Source organism: Tympanuchus pallidicinctus, unplaced genomic scaffold, assembly GCF_026119805.1.
Source record: "Tympanuchus pallidicinctus isolate F22 unplaced genomic scaffold, pur_lepc_1.0 scaffold24, whole genome shotgun sequence".
Lineage (NCBI taxonomy): Eukaryota > Metazoa > Chordata > Aves > Galliformes > Phasianidae > Tympanuchus > Tympanuchus pallidicinctus.
Window position 1 is genome coordinate 7,036,722 of NW_026294741.1, and position 22,405 is coordinate 7,059,126.

The 22,405-nt window shown below is 47.8% G+C and overlaps 1 protein-coding gene across 1 annotated transcript in view; it reads right to left on the reverse strand.

Moving 5' to 3' along the window:
* Positions 1-4,674: 4,674 nt before the first annotated feature.
* Positions 4,675-22,405, reverse strand: part of MYBBP1A (MYB binding protein 1a) — a 49,675-nt gene continuing 31,944 nt past the window's right edge. Inside the window, exons 24-27 of the mRNA XM_052688463.1 lie at positions 17,781-17,894; positions 7,839-7,940; positions 6,558-6,682; positions 4,675-5,298 (exon numbers count right to left, since the gene is read on the reverse strand). Of these exons, the coding sequence (XP_052544423.1) occupies positions 4,794-5,298; positions 6,558-6,682; positions 7,839-7,940; positions 17,781-17,894 (846 nt within the window). The 3' untranslated portion in view covers positions 4,675-4,793. The remainder of the gene's footprint in view (positions 5,299-6,557; positions 6,683-7,838; positions 7,941-17,780; positions 17,895-22,405) is intronic.

Sequence of the window (22,405 nt, forward strand, 5' to 3'; positions counted from 1 at the left end):
TTAAAGAAAGGCTGTTAATTTGAAAAGGTAATTGATTTTATATACGTATCTTTTAGTACACACCACAACCAATGAAGCAAGATTCCAGTCTATCACCTCAAGTTGCTTAGATCATCAATGTTGTGTTTCAGACTCAAAACTTCAACATAAGATTAAACAGTTCCAATTAGAACACAAATATTTTTAAAGCCCCTGATCTCCTGCACACAAAATGACTTAATATGAATGTCTGAAAATTAGTGTGCATAAAAGCAGCTCTTGAATGCATTTGAAAACATGGGAAAACACCACCAAAAGGGAGCAAGCACTACTACTCATGTCCTCCCATTCCAGCACACATACATCTCCTCAGAAGAAAAGCCAAGAGAGGGGAAAGGCAGACAGGTTTTCAGCTGGTGCTGCTTCATCTCACCCCACTCCTTGGGGCTCTGTCTGGTCCTTCCCCAGTGCTGCTCCTGTTCCCCACTTCTCTGCTTGAGGGTCTCCCATCTCTGATGATTTGCAGTAAGGCTCCTTCTGACCTCCCTGCACTCTCTGGGACCTGGAGTATTAGGTGCAGCCTTGCTGCATGCATCAGGGTCTGTGCCTGACCCCACAGGTATAGGTTGTCCAGAGGGGATGGTCCAGGATGCCCTTTTGAATCATGACAGCTTTCTTCTGCTTTACTTCATGCACGGTGTGTGGTTTTGTTTTTAAGCAAGCATTAACTCCCTCTGCAGCCAGTACTGCATTTGCACCAATGTACTTGCTATGAAACAACTAGACTGTTTGTACACAGCAAGAGGAAGAAGTAATGGGAACTGCACAGAGAGGCAAGAAAATCACCCGAAAAGCAGCAAGCTGCCAAGCCCAGTAACCACACTGCCTCCTGCTGCTGTCACTTGGAGCTAGAATCTGAATGGGGGAACCAACAGCCTCTCACCTTTTACAGAACTGGCTAAGAGAGAACCTCAGGTGACAGAATCCTATGAAAGGAATGGATGTACTCTGGAAAGCAGAGTTCTCTGCACCTTCTGCCCTAACTGTTGTCTTCTCTGTTTGCTTTATTGTTTGGTAAACCAGCGCTTACTATCACCTTTACTACGTGATGTATGGGAGTATATTTTCTTGTTATACAAGGAGGAGTATAAAATAGTTTTCTGATTTCTTTCAGAAGCAAATGACTATTTTATTTTTTAAGAGCAATTGATTGTGAATCTCAGAGTATAAAAGAAGAGAAATAAGCCAAATCTATACCTTTATGTAAATTAAGAAATAAAAGTATTTAAAACATACCTCCTGTCTGCCTCTCCTGTATCACCACTTGATCTGATTGCACACTCCTGTGGTTGCTGCCTGTAGGGCTGGTCCCTAGGATGAGGTTGCCCCCACCTCCTGCCAGAAGCACTCTGACATGGGTCGCAGAGAACACACCTGAGCAACTGCCTGCCTGGAGCTGGTTTAAAAGCCACACCACAAGCAGGGAACAGGGAGACAAGGGCTGGTGGATGTCAGCCCCCCTAAGCTGGCTGCCTAGATCTAACCCAGGGGCACAGCTGACAAGGAGTGAGTGGTGGGCAGAGACAGAACCGTGCTCCATCCTCCTCCAGGCCCTCACTGCACAGCAACGTGTGAGAAGTGAAAGCCCTGGCTGCTCTGACTGACACAGGGCTAACGTGCTGGGAGCTGCAGATTTGGGAAGACGTGTAGGAAGGAGGGCAGGAAATTATTCCCAAAGCAACAAGACCGCCATTCCTCAGCGATCCTGCATCAGCCACTGCCAACTCCCTGGGCCGATGGTCGCTTGGTTCTGCTGCTTTAGCAGCACTCTGCTGCAGCACAACCTGCCCTCCTGCCCCGGTCTGCACTGGCAGCACAAACAAGGCATGTCTGCAACCAAGTGTCTCCTCTCAGCAGCTTTGGAAGAGTCCTCCATCTCCTACAGTTCTCTGCAGCATCTCCCTTCTGCACTCATTCCCTTCAGCACAGTGCACGTGCCAGGCTAGGAGGCCCTCCTGCTAGCAAAGGATTTGTCTGCCTAAAAAATTAACTCTGATCACTTTTTGGCAGAGACCATTGAGGCTTTCAGCTCAATTGTACTGTGCAAAGGACTTAAGCGAGATTCTATAAATGTTGATGTTCCAACAGCTAAGATCAGAAGCTCAGCAGCCTTAGCATCCATCAGCCAACAACAGCTAACTGCCCAATACTGGTTACTTCTTCTTGGAGCACAGACATACAGGTGCACATTCACACCACCTGTGGATAGCAGGCACTGAACAACGAGGACGCCAACTAAAACAGCCTCACACAGCCCTGCTCCTCCCAGCTCCACCTGCCTGGGACAACAGTCAGGAGAGCTCCTTGAGTTTTGGGGATTGCAGCTGTTTTCTTGCATTTGGAAGAACCCTTCAGCTCTCCTCCTGCCAAAGATCTTCCAAGCCCAGTATGGCTGGAAAGACTTTCTTAAAATCAAAGCCTATCACCTGACAGCCCTAAAGGTCCAGCAGCAAACAGGACATGAAATCAAGCAAAATAAAGCATTTGCAACTTTAAGACAGATATAAGTACCAGTGGATTAGAGACTGCATTCTATAAACAGTGCATCAAAACCAGACTAAAATCAGGTAATTTAATTGGTGGTACAATTGTTACCAAACCACAACTCACACAATGCCTCACAGCTTTCCTGTCCCTTTTCCCCCTGGATTGCTGTGCAAAGGCTGGGAGCTGAACATAGAGGTGAACAGAGTGAGCGAGGAAGAAGACAAAATCAACCTGTCAGAAACAAGAGCCAGCACAGCTTCCATCTCATGCTGTCCTTCCCACTTCTTCCAAAACTGGAGCCCAGTGCAGCACAGCCCAGCACTGTTCCAGGTGGCCCTGCTGATGTAGAGCTCCAGGCTCAGCTTCTACTGCATGATCAAGCTGCTGCACATCCTAAGAGTCAGCCCAGTGGGCTCCAGAGCTGTCCTCCCACCACACCCAGGTACCTGTGTGCTCAACTTGCTTCCCATTCACCACACCTGCACGCTGCTTCTCCTCTAGTTCTGCAGAGCTGCAAAGACCCAGGATGTTCTACTTAGAGAAATAGGGAAAGAAATCATCAGTGAAGATGCATTTTGAAACTCTTGCTCCCCTTCCGAGCATCTCCAAATCATTAAAGGCGCATGACCTGCTGGCCTCTTATATGCTGCATTTGCATAATATTTGAAAAGTCATCACACAGGCCATCAGGAGGCACATCAACATCCTGGTGCTAAGCTGAGACTGAGGTTCTAACAAGGCACTACAGCAGCTTGCCACATTCCAGCTGGCAACAACTGGCAGCAGTTTTGCAGGCTGCAGCAGCAGCAAGACCCCACAGTAACCTCCAGATTAATGGGAGAAAAGCTCTGCCAAGATGATCCCAACCCTAATTTGCTCAGAACTGGCTGGTGGGGAAACTGCAGATGTGGGAGAACTGCATAGAAATGCAAACATTGGTGCTGAAGTTCTGCATCATCACAGCTGCCAACCTGCAGCCTGAGCCTCCAGTCTGTGCCTCTGCCCAAATGCTGTTAGGCTTGAAGAGCCCGGCTCCAGTCCACCTCTCTCTGCATCCGGGGCAGACACGGGCTGTGCCTTCCAGAGACAAAGTGCTGCTCACTGCTACCTCCACAGGAAGAGGTGTGAGGGCAGAACTGAAACACAGGGAAAGAAAGGACATTGCTGAGCCCTGCCAGCAGGCAGGCACTGCAGCTCCAGCCCTTACCTGCTGCTGCCAGAAGCCAGCTCACTCCTTGGGATGCACAGCAGACCTCACACGATTGCTGCTGTGAGAGGAGCACTGTGCCTTCCCAGGGCACTGCAACTGAATGGGATCGCATTGCTGCCAGCAGCCACCTCCAGGGGAGTCTGATGCCATTGAGAGAAGACACTGCAAAGGCAGATAAACAGCCGTGGGCAAACACAGCCCTTCCCTCCCTCCAAAAGCAACATGACATTTCCTCTGCCCATAACCCATGCAGCGTAGAACAGACCCACCTGCAGGAAGAAAGCCAAAGGCACTGCAGAAACAGCTCTGCTGCTGGGCCCTCTGCCTCAGCCCTGCAGGTCCAGCCTCTAAGAGAGCGGTGGTCAGCAGGTCAGGGAGAGGAAAGGAGGGATGAGGCTGCACAATCTGCTGGCCTGGCAGTCTAACAAATCAATTAGCCACTGCAATTGTTTTCACTGCTTTATTGACATCCCTGTGCTGTCACCAGGGACATCCCCCCTCTTGCACCCAGCAGCTGAGGGCTGTGCAGGGGAAAGCAAAAAAGCAACACCATGCTAGTTACTGATGACATCCGAGTGGCTCAGATTGGATATATTTAACCTCAGAATATGCAAGTACAAGCCCATTTAACCCTCAGGCATTTAAAACAGACAGCATCTTCCAGACTGGAAAAGCTGCAAGTACTGCAGGGCCTAAGGACAGAAATAGCCCTTCAGGGGAGCCTCCCGCAGGGCTCAAGCACACAACTCTGCAGTGTCAGCACCCCTACCACATCTCCAAGGAATCCAGGCAAGCCTCTTCTGCCTCGGGGTTATCACAGAAAAATGGAGTCTGCGCTCCTGAGCTTGGGATGTTTGGCACTGCCAGAGCCAGAGGGGACATGGATCCCTGTGCTGCAACTGAACCTTCTACACAAGTCAGACCTGCAGCTTCAGAGCTTGGCATCACGGAAGGTTTATTTCAATTCAAGGAGGGCATAAAAATATAGTTATAAAAGATATTAAAACAGTCCTCTGAGTCACATTAGCCATGCCAGACCAGGGTGAGTCCCTGAAGTTTACTCCTGCAGCACGGCAGATTTTTTCTCTTTCCTTTTCTTCTTGGCTTTGCCCTGCTTCTGCTGGGTCTCCTGCTTGACATCCCCCTTGGCTTTCTTTGCAGCTGGAATCTGCTCGGCTTCATTGCCTACATCACCTTTTCTTTTTCTATTCCTCTTCTTCTTTCTCTTCTTCTCAGCCACAGCATCTCCACCATTAACAGCTCCATTCCCGCTGCCCTCCACTGCCACCCCGTTCTCTCTGACCCCTCTGTTCTTCTTCCTGTGCTTCTTGCTACCAGGCAGGCGGTTGTCTTTTTGCTCAGGGGTTTCTGTTCCCAGTGGCTGCTCCTCTGGGGCTGCTGAGTCTCCATCTTCACTGGCTACTGGTGCTGCTCCATTCTCCTGGACAGCTTTCTTGCGATTCTTACGTTTTTTGGTCTCTGGTAGGAACCCTTTCTTCTTGCGCTTCAGTGGCTCTGCTTCCTGCACAGGTTTATTGGCTGTCTTCTCTTTCTTGGGCTTCCTGCAGAGAGAACACCAAAAATCAGGAGCAACTCGTTTTACAGCCAGAAGCAAAGCAGTTCACACTGCAGGCAGCCACAAACAGGCAGGAGCCCAAGAATGATGCAGGAAGCACAGGCATGCTGTGAGGATGAATGTCATCCCTGGAGATGGTCCCCAGCCTGCAGAGGGGACAGCTAACCGAGCTGTGGGGCTGCACAGGCACCCAGAGGCTGGAGAAGGAAGCCCCATTTCTCAAGCAGAACCACCCATGGCCCCAAGTGAGGCTACAAAGATGCTGTCTGTCCGTCCCGAGCAAAGCCCGTCTGTGCTGCTCTGCACCAGCTCAGTCTCCAGAAAGGAATCCTGACAAGGAATAAGACCCCAGTTCCATGGCCTGGCTTTCAGTGCAAAGCCTTCTGGAGAGTTTCTCAAGCAGTGTCAGTTCAGAATGGAAAGAAACTGCCCTGCCAACACTTGCCTCTAGGAGCCCTGGGTGCAAACCACAACTAATACCCACTTACCTGCAGAAAGACTTCTGGATGTCATAGCACAGCAGCACCAACAGTGACAGCAGGCTGCACTCACAAACCCCAATCCTTTCCCCAGGCAGCATACACAAAATCAGTGTTTCCTGCCTACCAGGCCCTGAGCAATCCTTCTTCACAGTCTCTACTTGCTGACAAAACTAACCTTCATCTTGGGACAGACCTTGCAGTACGGTGCCAAGTGACCTGTGTGAGGCTGTTCCTGGTGCAATCCCTCCCTGCCTGTGAGCTCTCACAGTGAGCCACATGCAACCATTTTCCCCAGAACCATACTGTGCTGAGATCCCACAGACCAGGCCACCCACACACCGAGACTGCAAATCCCAGTCATTAGGAGAGCTACCCAGCACTTCCTGAACACTGTGCACATCACTAACACTGCCAGAAGGAAGGGGAAGCAAGAATTCCAATTACAAGCTATTGATAGAAAGTAGAAAAAGATCCTGCCCTTCTTTTTCCCCTAGAGCAAAATTCAAATCCAGATGCCATTTAGCGCAAGAGTATTGAGGCATAAAGACTGAATGCTTTCCAGCTTTCAAAGCTTCAGGGCAAATGTGGCTGGGGATCCATGTACCAAGGAGCCCAAAAATCACTGTAAGGGGTTGAAGGTCCTGGCAAGGTGTGCCTGATAGAGAAGTACCTTGGTTTTCCTACCCCCCCACATCAGAGGAGAAGCAGGACAGGCAGTCACCCCCAAGGTGAGCCAAGAAGCCAGAGAGCCAGGCTTACATACGTGTAATTCAGCCATCGCATGACGTTCCAGTAGAGAGAGTCGAGCCGTGCCGACTTCCCAATGCCTTCCTGCTGGCTCAGAGCTACCAGCACTTTGTCCAACTCCATCAACTCCACGTGCAGCTTCTGCAAGAGGCAAGTGCAAACAATCAGCGGTGAGCTCAGAAGGGGCACTCGTGGCTGCAGGGCACACAGTACATCCTCAGGAGAAAACTGCACCAGGAACAACCAAGCTGCCTGGTTTCTCCCAGACACAGCCCTGAGCCCATTCACTGCAACATTTCGATGTGGGGCAAAAATAGGCCATTCATGCACCCACCAGGTACAAAGTCTTATTGAAAACTGGTCTCTGGCTTGACAGCTGTGAGTCTAAGCCGGAATTGTACCGACATGAAAGGGACAGAAAGATCCTTTAGTCCTTTTCCCTTGACAGACCACAACTGGGGGCGTAGGGATGAAGATTACGTACCGTGTACCTATCTAACAGCAAAGCAGCAGCATTTTCAATCCAGTTTTTAAAGGATGCAATCACACTGCCTCCAACTGCCTCTTACAGCTTCTGTGACCCACGGGCCAATTGCAGGGAAACCAGACAGAACGGGGTGTCTCCAAGGCTATTCAGTGCTACAAGAGCCCTGGAAATACTCTCTCTCCCCTCCCACTTTCCTATTAGGTCTTCACAAAGAAACAGGCTGTGCTGTGGGCTCAGTGCTTATCAGTAGGAAACTGGGCTTCAGCAATTATGCTGCTTGTGTTATTTTGCTCTAGTAAATAAGACCATGTTGGAAACTTATTTTGCCACCTATAGAAAATCTCATGCTCAACAAAGCCCTTTTCTTTAGGGCTGAACAATGTGTCGCTCCCACTCACAAAGCTGCTGGATAAGTCCCAGTTTCAGGTAATCAGTCTCTGGGGTTCAGTGAAGAGGAAATCATCTGAGGTGAAACCCAGCTCACCCTCACTGCACCCTAGGCTGTATTTCTCCTGATAAGAAAGGAGATTCCACATATGTTTGCAGAATGCTGCACAAATCTTTCAACAAGTTCTTGGAGATCAGCACTCGAGCTGTGGATCACTCCTTCAGAACGTTCTGTACTCAAATCCAGCCAGGCAATCCCTGCAGGGGCACCTCTGATGAGAGGTGAAGTGGGACGCAGTGGCAGAGCAGTCACAGAATCCAAGCATGACATCTGACAGAGACCCCAGTGGTATTCAGAAGGAAAAGACCCACTGGCCCCACGGCCACAAAGCACAAAGCACGCAGGATCAGTCCCACTCTCACCTGCTGTGTCACGGTTTTGAGGAGGAAGTTGAGCAGCTCCAAGCTCCTGGCAACTTTTTCTTTCTCAGCTTTCACCCTTAACTTGTCAGCCACTTTCAAACTCTAAAAATTAAAGGGAGAAGCATACATTAAATGGGAAAACAAATCTGTCTTCTCAGGAGAAAGCAGAAAACAGGCAGGGATTAGCAGAATTAACCTGTCACCAAAACAACTCTGCAACAGCAAAGCCCACCAAACTCTGGAAGCGCTCAGGAGGGAGCATGGTGGAAGCTGCTGTGCCCAGGTTAATTACAGAACAGCTGAAGAAGCACCAGTATATCACAAAGGCACAACTCTGCAGCTCTCCCCAGTTTCTAAGTAAAGCACAGCTGGGGACACGTTGCCTCCTGGAGAGAAAGAAGGGAGACAATCAGCCCCCCACAGAAAGGCCCAAGGACTGCCAGGCAACTCACCTGAGGGACAACCCAACTCAGCTGCAGAAGCTGGGATTTGCACGCAAAGAGGTAATGCAAAAATCCATTTGCACACCAAGGAAATCCCAGGTGCCAGCACTACAACAGGGCTTGTCAATCAAGCTTAAATCCACTGAAAAGAATGGCGAAAACCTCATCTCTTTGTGTTACCTTTATGTGCTGTAGGATTTCTGAGACACCGAAAGGTCTGGCTTAGAGGAAATCACTCCAGAGACAGGTCAAATAACAGCCAGAGTTATTGACAAGTGGAGAAGAGCAGAACATAGCTATAAAAAGGCAGTGGGAGCCAAAAGGTGACCCAGGGGCTTGGAGCACTGATCCTGTGCCTGCAGCAGGTCCTTGCAGCCCTGCTTACATATAGCTTTCTTCCCTGCTATGTTTCTGAGTGCACACAGCACAGCAAGCCCTGCAGCTCACCTGGTTACACCAATGTGAGGACTTGCAGAGAGAAGCTTATCGGAGTGGTGCTGATCACAGCCCATCTCTCCAGAGGCAGCTGTGCTCATGGCCAAGGCTGCTGCTGTCTGGAGTGTGAGCATGCCAACCTGGCAACTGTGGAATAGCTTAGGTTGAAAAAGGCCTTAAAGATCATCTTGTTCCAATCCCCATGCCTTGGGCAGGGCTGCCAGCCACCAGATCAGGGTGCCCATCCAACCTGGCCTCGAACACCTCCAGGGATGGGCACCCAACGGACAAGGTTCCCTCTGTTAGAAAGTCACCACATCCTGCCAGCTGGAACTCATGCTGCAACTTCATCTGACCATCAACAACTAATTACCCCTCCTGATATGCTAAAGAGCTTCAGCTCCAGCGATGTCATTAACCTACAGAGCCACACAATTCAGCATCTCTGAAGTCTCTCAGGTAGAGCAAGAAAAGAATAAGAAAATGAGGGGTGTATGGGGCAGCACTGTGAGAAGGAGCCACAGTAAAGCCACCCATCATTTCATCTTTTTTGTACACAAGTGCTGAAGAATTAAGAAGGCATTTCAAACAAATTGCATCTTCTTTTCATTGTAGATACGTGATGCAGATTGAGGAATTGATTCCAGAAGTCCAAAAGCAGCTGTCAGGTGCTTGGAAATTTGGGATGTGCATCTAGTTTGGGGTGCCAACCAATTTCGTGCAGAACTGTAGAACAAATAGGAGATGGAGATGGATGATACCAGTGGTCTAGTGACATCAGTGCAGTAGGATTAAACATCTAAATCAAAGGAGGTGTTTTGCATGAGTCTGGAAACATAAGCACAGTTCCACCAGCACAAACAGCCAGAGGCAATCCAGTGCAATTCAGGTGCAAACAAACAGCTCCCCACTAACAGGGATCGCTTTTAAACAGTGCTCCAAGACCAAGGAAGGAGGAGGAAGGCAGTGCAGCTGGGTGGAGAAGCCAGAGGACAAAACAGCAACAAAACCAGCAGATAATTAAATACTATGCACAACTTGTTCTGGTCCACAATCAAGATGGATTTGAGAAGCTGGATCCAGAATAATGTTACTATTTCTCAATATATGCCCTTTCCCTTCTGCTACAAAGCACACAGAAGCAGTTTACTCCAATGAGCCCCAAACTGCCAGCCCCTCTGTATGCAGTATGGTGGGGCCAGTCGTGCCTCCTTCAACTCTTGAGTGCAGTTCCTGCTCAGCCCGTGTCCCTCATTACCCCAATCTCACCACCACTCTCCCCAAGTCCTTCCCCATGCCTTGTTATGTCAGATGGTATCTTCTGCCACATGTTGCTTCGCTCTCATGCTCCCACTGCAGCAAGTGTTCCCAGGGGAGCACTTGGGATTTGTGTCAGAATGCAACGCCAAGAAACACGCTGCACTGATTGCATAAAGGAAGCTCACTTTGAACAGGGATCGTTCCCAAGGAATGAAATCCCAAGTCTCTCCAATGGGAACTGAATCCGAACCTCAAAAGCAGCTTTCTCAACTGTTTGTCCTAAATTCTTGCTACATGTGGTGCCAACCATTGTCTGTATGTTGCAGACATGCAGAGCACACTGCCTTGGTTCACTCCCTCCCTCTGCTATCTGAAAGATGAAATTAGCACTGCTGCCCCAATTGTATGGGTCAATTGTTTTATAGGCCTACCATGATCTCATCTGGAGAGCATATAAAATAGAATCATAAAAGTGAAGTGAAAATCATTATGTAACAGATGGTAAGCTGCAATATATAGCCAATATGCCTTAAAAAGAGGTTGGGTTTCAGTCATCTGCAGCACCCTTTAGAGAGCACCGATTAGATCACAAAAGGACGTGCACAAAGAATCACCATTTGATGTAGCAAAACTGAAGGTGAAAGCAGTGGTTTTGCTCCCAGCTGTACTGTAGGGCAGCAGTGAGGGTCCAGGGAAAACCCAGCAGAACTTGCTCAACAGCCTGACCTGTAATTCACTGCCAAGGTGCTGTTTGCAAAGGCATCCAGCTCTCCCTTCACCAATCCAGGAGTCACATACCCTATTGCTTAATGCCAAAAGCAGGGAGCACACGGCTTATACTCAACAGCTCACACCACTTGCTGATCACATTGTTCTTCTGCCATTTTCTGCATTCGTTGCTCTGCTCCTTCAGCTACAGCCAGTCCCTCTTGACAGGGAACCTCAGCTCCAGGTCCAGCTCAGCAGTATCTGTGCTAATCACGCCTGCACATCTGAGCTGTCAGTGTATCTGGACAGGTCGCTTTCCAAAGAGAAAAAAATACGGAGGCAGTTTTCACAGCAGGAACTCCCATCTCATCTCAAGCCAGTACAGCACTACAGCTCCTGCCTCGCCCTACATGGACTCAGCTGGCAGTGAGGCTTTGGCTTCTTTCGTGAGGCACTCTGCTCCAAAGTCTTCTGGCCGTTCCTGTTGGACGGCAGTCTTGGATCCACATCCTCTGCTTCCAGGATTTTTACAAGAACAGTACATCCTCTGCATCGTATCAGTTGGTCTCTTTTCTTACCTTTCTAACTTCTGTATCACACACAGAGCTATTCCACCTACTGCAGCATCTGACCTTCATTCCAACTGTCATTGCATTTCACTGCATTCCTTCTTCACAAGGTTTGCATACAAGTTTGTTAGAACCAAGAGCTTGCAGTAATTCAGTCTCCGTGCCCGTTTTGCACAGACTGACAGGGCACAACGACATCTCAGGCTCCACAATTGCATTCTGCTACCAGAAGAGCACATTCCCTAACCGAGAGTTCGAACACGGCCATTTCTGCATTCCTAGCACGTCCCCCAGCCCATCTCATTGTTCAAAACAAACAGCCCTTCCCCTCTGTGGGCTCAGCCTGACAGATCCGTCACCGCTCCGTGAGTTGGAGGAGCCTGGCCAACCTGCATTCTTTCCACACGCTGCACTGTCTCCATCCTTCCCCCTCCTCCCCTGTACCACGCCTGATGCTGATGGATAAATAGGGCTGAATACAGTTGCCAAGCGCCTTCTGCAAAACACACACCTCCACCAGCCCTGCACAGCCTTACACCCCCTGGCACAGCTCAGGGTTGCTAAGGCAAACCCTCCTCCAGCAGCAAACAGCTCTGCTACATTTCCTCCCCGCTGAACATCCATAGTAGGCAGTGATGGCTTTGCAGAGGTGTGAACTCAATGCGCTGACCCTCGCACACCAACTGTGCATGCAAGGTCCCACAGTGCACAGTTTTGCTGCTGTTGTGGCTCAGCTCCCTGCAGTCTCATATGAAGAGTCCCAGTAAGCAGAGCTGGAGCCCTGCGAACATATGCCATTACCTGAGCCAAAGCACAGCATTTCCCAGGTAAGCCAAGAGGTCCGGGAGGGGCACAGTCTTCTTTTGCTATTTTGGAGGCAAATAATGAACTGAAAACCACATGAAGTACTTTAGTGCTCTGCATGCTCATAGCTCCTGTTATTACCTGATGCAAGCAGCTTTGTCTCACCTGTAATTACTCTCCACATTTCTCCTGAGAGGCAAACCAGCATTATTCCCACCATTTTAGGTGACTGAGTCACACAGACCACAACAGAACCAGGAATCAGCACTGAACTCCTGCAAACCCAGACAGGCCACCTCCAAATACTTCCTTCATGACAGAGCTCACTTGAATCCAAGCTCCAGCTTAGGGCTAAGTAACAGAAGGCAGTGAAGTGAGGAGGGACAAGGATGATTCTCCACACCAGCTTCCATCCATCCCCAGAGCCAGGGATACACGACCAGAGAGCTGCTTGCATCACCCACTGCTGCAGGAGCAGCTGCCAAGAATGCTGAAGGAGGAACAAAGCACTGACAGTCCCTCTCCTCTTCATATTCTCTTACTGAAGGTTCTGAAGTCTGAAAGGGTAAAGACTCAAAACTTTGTCCCCCTGCATCTCGAGCAGAAATGGATCGTAAAGAAATGCTCAAACACAGATGGAAGCTGCTAAGCTGCTGCTTCACTGAGTGACAGGGAGAACAGGGGACAGACCCCACATGCTGAAGGGTGTAATTAGAAGGCATTTCTTGCAATGTTTCTTTTGGCTGCTCTTAGAGGGAGGAGCCCTAAAATCAAGAAGCCATTCTCACAGAAAATGCCACCACTTTCCCAAGTTTAAAGATCTGATAATTTTTTTCCATGGCCCATATGCAAATGCAGCAGGGAAAAGCCAAACAGGACAGCTGAAGGAACAGAGGAGAATGAATTCTCCGTAGAGACACCCAGTACTCTGAGAGCACGTCAGAGATATCAGTAAAATCACTCCTGGCCTCATTTTACAAGCTAAGAGGCTGAGAAAGGGCAATGAATTAAGAATTTATAAGGATGGACAGATAAAAGCTCAGGCAATCTTCAAGAAAAAAAAAAAAGAAGAATGGCTTTTTAGAGATTTGATGAAGTCACTGTTAATAATTTATCTCCATACAAATTAAGACATCGATAATAAAATGTGATGCCCTTCAGAAATGAAGGGCATGTCTATGCTGGAAGGCCACACAGCACAACCCTCTGTCCCTCCTCACCCTGAGTGGCTCCAGCTGCTTCATTTAAACGCCTTCCTTGCTCTCAAGCACTCAAAAAAAAAAAAACCCCACAAAAAGCCACACTCTAATGCCATACAGTGAGAGACTTCAGAGGGATCAGAGCAACTTTCCAACTATAAGTCTCTGCAGTGGCCATGTAACCCCACCTGTCTATATTCATGCCTTTCCATGGGCAAACAGCTGCCCCCCTCGTTCAAGTCTAAGTCACCACTTAAGGGGAAGGAGGCACTGCATCCACCTCTGTAGGGTTATGTGCACAACCATCCCACCATCTCCAGCACTGGCAGTCAGAAGAGCCTCGGTCTGGCACTGGAGTTGGCTCCTGGATTCTGTGAGCATTTTGACATTTCACTATGCCTTGATCCTATTTGGAGATCAAACAGCCAACCTGAGCACTATTTGCTTTTGTTAGATCTCATGCAGGATACAACACTGACAAAAGAAGAGAAGAAACAAAGACAGCAGTAAAGTTGGGCTCTTCCTATGATGTACTTAATACAGAAGACAAAGGAAACCCTCAGGAAACAGCTGTGCACAAACCAGAGAAAGAAGCTCTTCCAGCAGTTCTTCTGACAGCTGTTTGGTTTTGAAGTTGCTCAGCCATCAAAACTTGCTTTCTGTGGCATATTCCTCAAAATCCTTTCCCATTTCCCCCTGATTTATACATCACAATGGGGAATTTGGGCATAAGATGGGAGTTACGCACACACCTCAGTTCAGGATGGCAAGCCAGTCCCTGGGAAAGGGATGAACAAAAAGATAATGAAACGATGCAGTCACATCCTGAAGCTTCCTGCCCCAAATCTGTCAATGAGTTACTAAAAGATTGGCACAGCTTCAAGATCACTCAGAAGCCAAGACAGCAATTTCATAACATATCCGAAAGTAAGCAGAAATGTATCTAACGAGAAGGACAAACACCAGAACGTGTCCACAATGACAACAAGGAGAGATGGAAGATCAAATTGAGAGTAGCTTGATGGAATCAAAAAGACAGCGTGTGAAATACCAGGAGTTGGACTCAATGATACTTATTGGTCCCTTCCAACTTGGGATATTCTGTGATTCTATGAACCCCAAAGAGATCCCTCACCAAAACCGTGCAGTAGTTCCCAACACAAAAAGGGGAATTTGGTTTTCCAGGTCTGGCCATGGGCCTCACTGCACAAAGCAGTTTGAACCAACAAAAAACAGCTTCCTCCATGGATAACATGAGGACAGACATTGCTGCTCAACACACGGAGCTATTCTGAAGCCAACTGAAGAAGCAGTCAGATTGTCCAAGCAGAAAAAGAGCCTCTGGGATGGCCCAAGAGAACAAAGTTTGGGTCTTGGCTCATTTCCCAGCCAAGCGTGTCATCTGTAACACAGGGGGAATAACTGCAGTAAACTAAATACATCAGCGCTTGGATTTCTGCAAAATACTTTCTTCATTACATCAACAACTCACTGGTTGGAATTTCCTTTGTAAAACGCTGTGGAGCCTACTGATAAAAGAACAAAGCTGTCTGGAAGAGGAAGAAGACTCTGCGAGGTGTTACACCATCCCAGGCGAGCTCTGGCATTTAAAAATGAAGCCATGCTACTTTATCCCACAAATACAACTGGCTCGTCTGGGCAGGGTCCACTTGAACACCTGCAGCAAGGTTCTGCTTCAACTGAAGGAGCCTGCTGAGAACCAGGGAGGCCAAAACCATGCCAGAGCTCTCTCTGCTCCCTCGCTGCAGCTGCTGTCCAACACCAACAGCTCCCAGGGCAGACCCAGGCCATGGGGGCTTTTCTGCCCAGGAGACCAACCAGAAAACATCAAGAGCACCAACAGCAAGTAGCACTCTCACTGGGAAAACACAGCTCCAAAGTAACCCCAGAGATACCAAGACTTGCTTAGACAGTAAGGAGAAGCAGACATGAATCTCCTGACTGTGATATATGTTTTATAAGCATGTTTTAATGTCTTGAGAACAAACAAGGTCGCATCAGCTTATGTAAGTATAAGAGCCACTGCCCTGCAGCAGCCAGAGCTGCTATTTCAGGAAGCTGTCTCTTCATTTAAGGTTCCTGGCGGCTGACTCTCCCTCATCTGCCTCCTGGTTTTGCACAGATAATTTGATGATATCCAAGAGTGCCATTTTCTCATGCTGCTTTTTTCCCAGTCCCACCACACATCACTGCTCCAAACCTCACCACGTGCTCTGCAGGGACGCAGTTCATCACCGAGGCAACGCAGAATGAGAAAGCAGAAATCTGGAGATAGCATCCTGCCCTTTCTCACAGCATTACACTTGCAATGGCAGTAAGAGTGGCCCCCTGGGATACTTCGGACTTCTCACTGGGTCAGAGAATGGTATAAAATTCTGTATCGTCATTTTTTCCTCTTAAAAAAGCTATCTGTGAAGCAGGAACAGCCAATGACAGCAAATGCAGACCTTTCACCAAGAGGGAAGACAATAAAACCTCATCATCTATCATTTTTCACAGCAGCGTGAACTGCTGCTCCCAGTCCAGGTTCTCGTGGGGCTCAGATGCCAACAGTTACCTACACAGACACCAACCTCAGACCAAAGCAAGTCTCAGATGAAAGGGAATGAGGCTGAGCTTCAGGAGACAGATGCAGTCCTGCACAGGGCCTCCCTGCCCTCTAGATAAGCAGAGGCATGCACAGACCTCAGGACAGGCATGGGCACTGTTTGGCCAAGCTCTTAACTAACAGTCCCGTAAGTTCAGCACTGAGCCATGACTTCCATCTGTCCTGCAGCTCCTCCCTCAGACAAGCACGCAATTTCCAACTGGAGATTCAGAGTTAAGTTCTCTTAATGGTGGGTGACTCCCTTTGACAAATGTATAGTTTCCACAGATTCCAAATTTGCTGATTCCAGCCTTCTGCTAAAAGGGATTTTTAGCATCTCCAGAAGAGATCAGTCATGATAGCGTTATTGTTCCGCTACAGGGCAGCATCGCTGTGTGCTCTTACAACAGCTGCTCAGTGAGGTGTGTGTTTCTGATCCCTCCACGCTTCAGCAACACTGAAAGGAACACCCGGAGTCACACCAGCACTGTGCAAGTGCAAGAGGAGGGAAAAGCAAGAAGGAGGGGAAATACTTACAGAGCACTGTGAAAGAATGTTGTATCAGAGGTTTTTTAGGATGGCCCAAAAGAGCACCCATGTGCCACCAGCAGTTAATAGTGCAGAAGATCTGCTGCCCACAGAGTGCGCCTCGGACAGCCCAAACAAACTGATGCTATCTCCCAGGAATTTGTCTTCAAACACAGGTGACCACAGAAAAAAAAGACACTAGGGAAGGTTTGGCAGCAAAGCTCATTAAAATACTGGATGGGTGGTAAGATGCTAAACTTTCCTTGACCAGGACAGCATAAAGGCATTGTGGTTTCCCAGTGAATCACTCTGAGTCCTGCAGGACTGGAGAAGACCACGGAGATGACCATGCTGGGAGGAGTGGCATGTTTGTGTAGCTGGAAAACAAAATCATACCCAGCTCCACCCATTGGATTCCTGATGTCATCTTTAAATAAAGGCATTTAATGAAACCTAGGATTACCTGCTTCCTCAAGAATTATAATCACCACCTCTGAATTCCTTGATTTAAACTTGCTTACATTTTGTCCCTCCTCAACCAAAGAAAACAGAGCTAATTGTTCTGCTCCAATGTGGCAAATTACAGAATGGACTAAATTACCATGTAACTAGCATTTAAAGAAGTGAAGAATGAAAGAGGTCACACCTGCAGTTACGTAGGAACACCAGGACTGGAATCTCCCATGTCATGAAGTTCAGTCGCCACATCACAACACCAGTTTGTCTGTTTGGTTCCCCCTGTGTCAATCTAGAAGACAACTGGAAAGCACTTGCTCCTTCAATCTCCTGTCTCAGAGATCGTCCTCTACAGAACAGCTGCACCAAAACTGCTGTATTCACAGGTACAGCCCACACTTGTCACTGCACTGTGATTTCTGTATCACTGTCTTTTCTGTATAAATTGTTGGCTGATGTATTTAGAGGTTTCCCTGGGAAACGACATTAGCAAAGGTGTCTGGTCCAGAAGGCCTGCAATTCACCAGGAGCCAGAAGTCCAGTGGAGTTCAGCTCTGTCGCTATGGCCCCAAAGCATATGCCAATACTCCTGTAACATTTTGTAAAATTAAGTCACATAATGTTCACAATGCCTTGCATTTCAAAACTTGAAGCAGCCTAAAACTGCATCCCTCGGATGGTTCCGCACACAAGCTCTGCTAAGCGTACCAGGAACACTTCTTCCACACTATAAAAATACACCTGAACAGCAGTATTACAAGAATGCTGTCAGCCCAGTGGACACGACTCAGCCCTGGTGTGAGCAGGCACAGCCTGAAGGAGATGAGCTAAGCAGAGCACAGCCTCAGACTCCAGATCCATGAGACCACCGCACCAGCGAACACAGCACCCACCAGCTGTGTCCATGCATTTAACATGCTGAAGCTTGTTACCTCTGTCACTTGGCTGATGCTCTCTCTGATCAGTTCCTCCCACTCCTCCTTGGTCGTGGAGAGCTTCAGCTCACGAAGTGGCAGAACCTTCTGGAGAAGCAAACAGGCCTGGGCCTGAAAGAGAAATAGAGAGGAGACATGAGGAAATGTGAAACTCGACGCTCTTGAAGGAAGGCCAAGGTCAGCAGTGCAAATACCCGATGAAGCAAACAGCCAACACAGCATCAGGGCAACGCTGTGTTACAGACACTGCATCTCCTCACCAATCTTTTGTATCATCTAATTAGAAAACACTCTCTAGACCCTGACAAAGTCACTCCTCAGGAGAAAGGCTCGTACTTTTCTGGCTGAACATACCAGATTTAAAATGCAAGTCAAAGGGGAGGGAAAGGATGTCCTGCTTCTAGATTTAGGCATTACTACCCAAAACATGCTTTCGTATCTGGTCCGAGCACATCAATTTACAGTTTCCAGTCTTCAGGCAGCCCTCTGCATGACTCTACCCTTTACTGTGCCCTGAAAAATGGAATAGACACAAATAAACAAAAATAAAAGCCGGCAGGTTAGCAAATATTTCTCTTTAGAGAAACCCTAGATGGAAAATGCTGTTCAGAGCAGCATACAACCTTGCCCTGGAGTCAAACTTGCTCATTAAGCCTACACATTAACACAGCACTGAAAAAGTAGCCATTAGAAAACCAACAGTAATCTGCAGTCATATCCTACGTCCCTTCCTGTTCTGGAATTCCTATTATAAGGCTTTCTTACGCACAAGAAAAACACAGTACTGTGCAAAAGCAAATGATAGAAATGCAGATAATACACTAATGAGGATTAGTGCAAATAGTTTAGAGGATTTAAAGAGCACCTTCCTAACAGCACAGAGTTAGTGAGCAAGTACTGTCCACGTATAAAGACAGATTAGTGCCCCTAGCTGCCTAAACAAGATCCGGTCCTCATAAGCACTAAGCTTGAAAGCAATTTAAAAGGGAAGGAAAAAAAAAAGTACTGAGCATTCCTTCTGGGCTGCAGATTGGGAAATCAAAATACCTGGCTGGTGCTATCACTCCGTAGTAATTCTGTCACATTCACTTCATGGCTTTCATGCCTCCAACTCATATTTGAGATTCAAAGAGAAAATACATTTCATTTCCATGTAATTAAAACACTGCCACTTCTGTACTCAACACACTCCTGCGTTTCCTGAATGTTTTTTAACCCAGTGATGATTTAGTACCAAGGGTGAACTTTTCTCATTTGAAAGAATGAAAGCAAAATAAAAGACTTGCTTGTTGGCTGAAATCAAACACGCTCAGAGAAAACCATTTGGACAGCAGGACCACAGCGCTGCCATCCCACCTTGCACAGCAGCAGCCTGCAGTGACGGCCGTTCAGCCACACTCGTGATGTACTGCTGGGGCTCCCTGCTGAGAAATGCCAAACCACCAGCAGAAGGGTGACGAGACAACTGCTTGCAGGACAGTCCCTGCTGGAATCCACAGAAAGACTTTAAATACTGCACAAGGAAATGCTTCTGCCACCTCCAGGAGCTTCTCCCCATAACACACGCTCCGTTACGTATGTAAGAATACTGTAAACACCATGCAAACCTCAGAAAGACCCAGGTGACACAGATCCCCAGGAACCATTGCCTTGCAATCACAAAGAAACGGCTCTTTCTTTGCAGTTCATTTTCCTTCTTTTATCAACATTAATAACTTGAAATTTGGTTCAGCAGAGACCTGGAGCTCGACAACAGCCTCCCTGTTTCTCTCTCCTGTTCCAGCATCACTGATTTTTTGCAACATCTACAAAATTTGGAAGCTGCCAGCATCTCACCAAGGATTCTCCAGAGGCATTTTCTCAGTTGTTGTATTCATGACAGTCCTGCAAAAGAGCCAAGTAGACAGAAATAGCAGAAGACCCAGGAGCACCAGCTACTGAGCTCTGCTCTAGTTCAGAAGAGGATGCCCCTCCACCACACAACCTCTGAAATATGTGAGAATATTCACAAGCAGTGAGAGCTTTTAACTGGGGGGAGGATGCTGCATTCCTCCACCTGGTTGCCTATTCCAAGCTGCTTCTCCTCAGTTTCATTTAGAAAAGAGAAGGAGGAGAAAAGAAATGCCATAAAATGGTATAAAATAAATAGAAGTGAAGTCTATTCAAGCAAAGATACATACGTAGACTCTTAAATATATCCACAAACTGTATGAATAAATGAGGTAGAAACGCTTGTTATCAGTCCACGTGGGAGAAGAGAACAAACAATAGCAGTAGTGCTGACCCTGTGATTTTCTGTCAGCTTTATTTCTTTCTTATCTGAAATGATTACACAAAATGCCATTCATTATAAACGGCCAACGTTTTTTTCTGAAGTGGGAGACGTGCTCCCTGCAGTAACCGAGATGTGCTGGTAACTCTCAGATGTGCTCACCTACCTCAAGAGAGGAGAGCAATCTGGCTGCTTTGTACAACTGCCTTTACCCTTTCCAGAAAAGGCCAGGGCACGCAGCCTGCCTGTCTAAATGGCAAGCTGTGGATTAACCCCAGCCAACTGAGCCACTGCCTTCTTATTGAAAGCAAACATCCATCTCATTGGTACGAAGCATGCCACCAGTGCTTCCTTTTGCACATGCAGCAAGTGCTTCCTTTTCTCTTTTTATACATATAAAGAGAATATAAATACACACACACAAAGAACCCTAGAAAAGGACAATTTTGTGCGACTCAAAACCTATTCTTAGGACTGACGGAGCATCAAGAGCTTCCTGGGAGACAAGGAGACAAAAATACACAGATGGTGTCACACCTCCAGAGCACTGGTGCCTCTGGCATGCACACAGCAGCATTACCTGACCTGCCAGCACATCTGATGCATGCCAGCATGTAAGTCTCAGCATTGAGACCATTCTACAACCATATGGATGTGGCCAAAAATAATCGTGCTTCCCAAGGCCTCTGAGACCACAGCCACATGGATACACTGCATTCCTGACTGATCCTACCAGGGTAAAAGAACGTGCACCAAGAAATGGGAAATTCTAAACGAGCATTTTAAGAAATACCCCAACCATGAAATCCATTTCTCAGCTACCTGCAATTTGTTACATGTTAAAAACCAACAACAGCAATAATAAAGCACAGCAAGGTCCAGCTAACAGGCCTATAGACTCTAAGACAATAACTTGTCCTTTATTACGATAGGGCAGTGCATCCAGAGCACCATGGTGGATGTCTCTTTCAATTACTGTCAAAGCTTTTGTAAAAAGAAAACTAACAGCATGCAAAGCCACAAAGCAAGTGCTAATCTATCCCCATTTCTACTCCCACAGTTCCAACACTCTATTTTTATGCTTTCATTGGGCGTGGGATGGAGAGAATGACTCCAAGGGAACGGTCTTCAGTTTTGAAAGAGCTTGCTTTCCATTGCTCTGCCATTTGTTCTTTGATTTGACCATTTCTGAGCCTGTAAGACACAGTTCTGCTTGTTAACAGTTTGGTAGGCAAAGTCCAAATCAGGCACAGCCCAGATGCTTACTCAAAAGGGCAAATTGTGAGTGAAGGGAGAAGAAGGCTGAAGAACACAGGGCTCCTTGCTCTGTACAGCAAGAGCACAGCAGGCAGTACAGCAGCAGCAGTTCAGTGTATGCTACAAGCTCCCTGTCGTACCTTCACACGTTGTAATCAGAATTATGAGATTCAGATAACCCACTGAGCCCTTCAACACTGCGAGCAAGGGAGTCTTGGCCAGGAGTTGCACGGCCGTATTTAACAGCAGGCCTTTCACACAGCCTGCAGATCTCGCAGGGATCAAACTGCAAATTCTCTGGGGGAGGCTAAAAGAGGAGGAAGAAAAATAGAAGGGACTCTTTTCCTAAGGACAAACAAAATAATTATCCCTCAAGAGCATGAAGCCACATTTGCACAGAAGAAGCATCAAATGCCAACCATTTTCTTAAAACATACAAAGGCTTCAGGCATTAAAAAGTGAAAACCAGAGACATCTGAAGAACATTTGCCCAATTGGTTTTCCTCTATTAGCGCAGCACTCTGCATACAGCGCATGCAGACATGTTCCATGGGTGTCTCAGTTTCAAAGGGAGGCAGAGATGAGGCAAAGCCCTGCCTGTGGTGAACGAGGACTGATTCTGAAAGCAAACGTTAATTTTTAACTGCCCCAGCATTGCTGAAACAATGCACGTAAAAGTGGTGCCTTCCCATGAGCAGCTGTGCAAAGGCTTCACAGTGGAACACAGAGTCCCTCCTGGGATGAAAGGGACAGAGCTCAAGCTGGCCCAGAAAGACCATGAAAACCTACCCTGCACCATCACCCAACTCAGGAGCCGAATTCAATATTCCCTGCTACAAGCCAGTGTCCTCAGACTGATCGATCAGCTCTTTCAAGACATTCAGCCATCCTTGCTGAGGTCCAATAATGTCTGAGACAGCAGGAACGTGAGCAGGATCCTGCTTGGCAGGCACAGGATCAGCCCACCAGGCCCTTCCCAGCCCTCCTGCTTCCAGGAACGGCCATGGCAGAACCACAAACAGAGGTAAGCATGACCAGAACCCTCCAGCCCTGCTCCCAAACCCTCTGAGCACAGCCTGCCCTCCCCAGCATC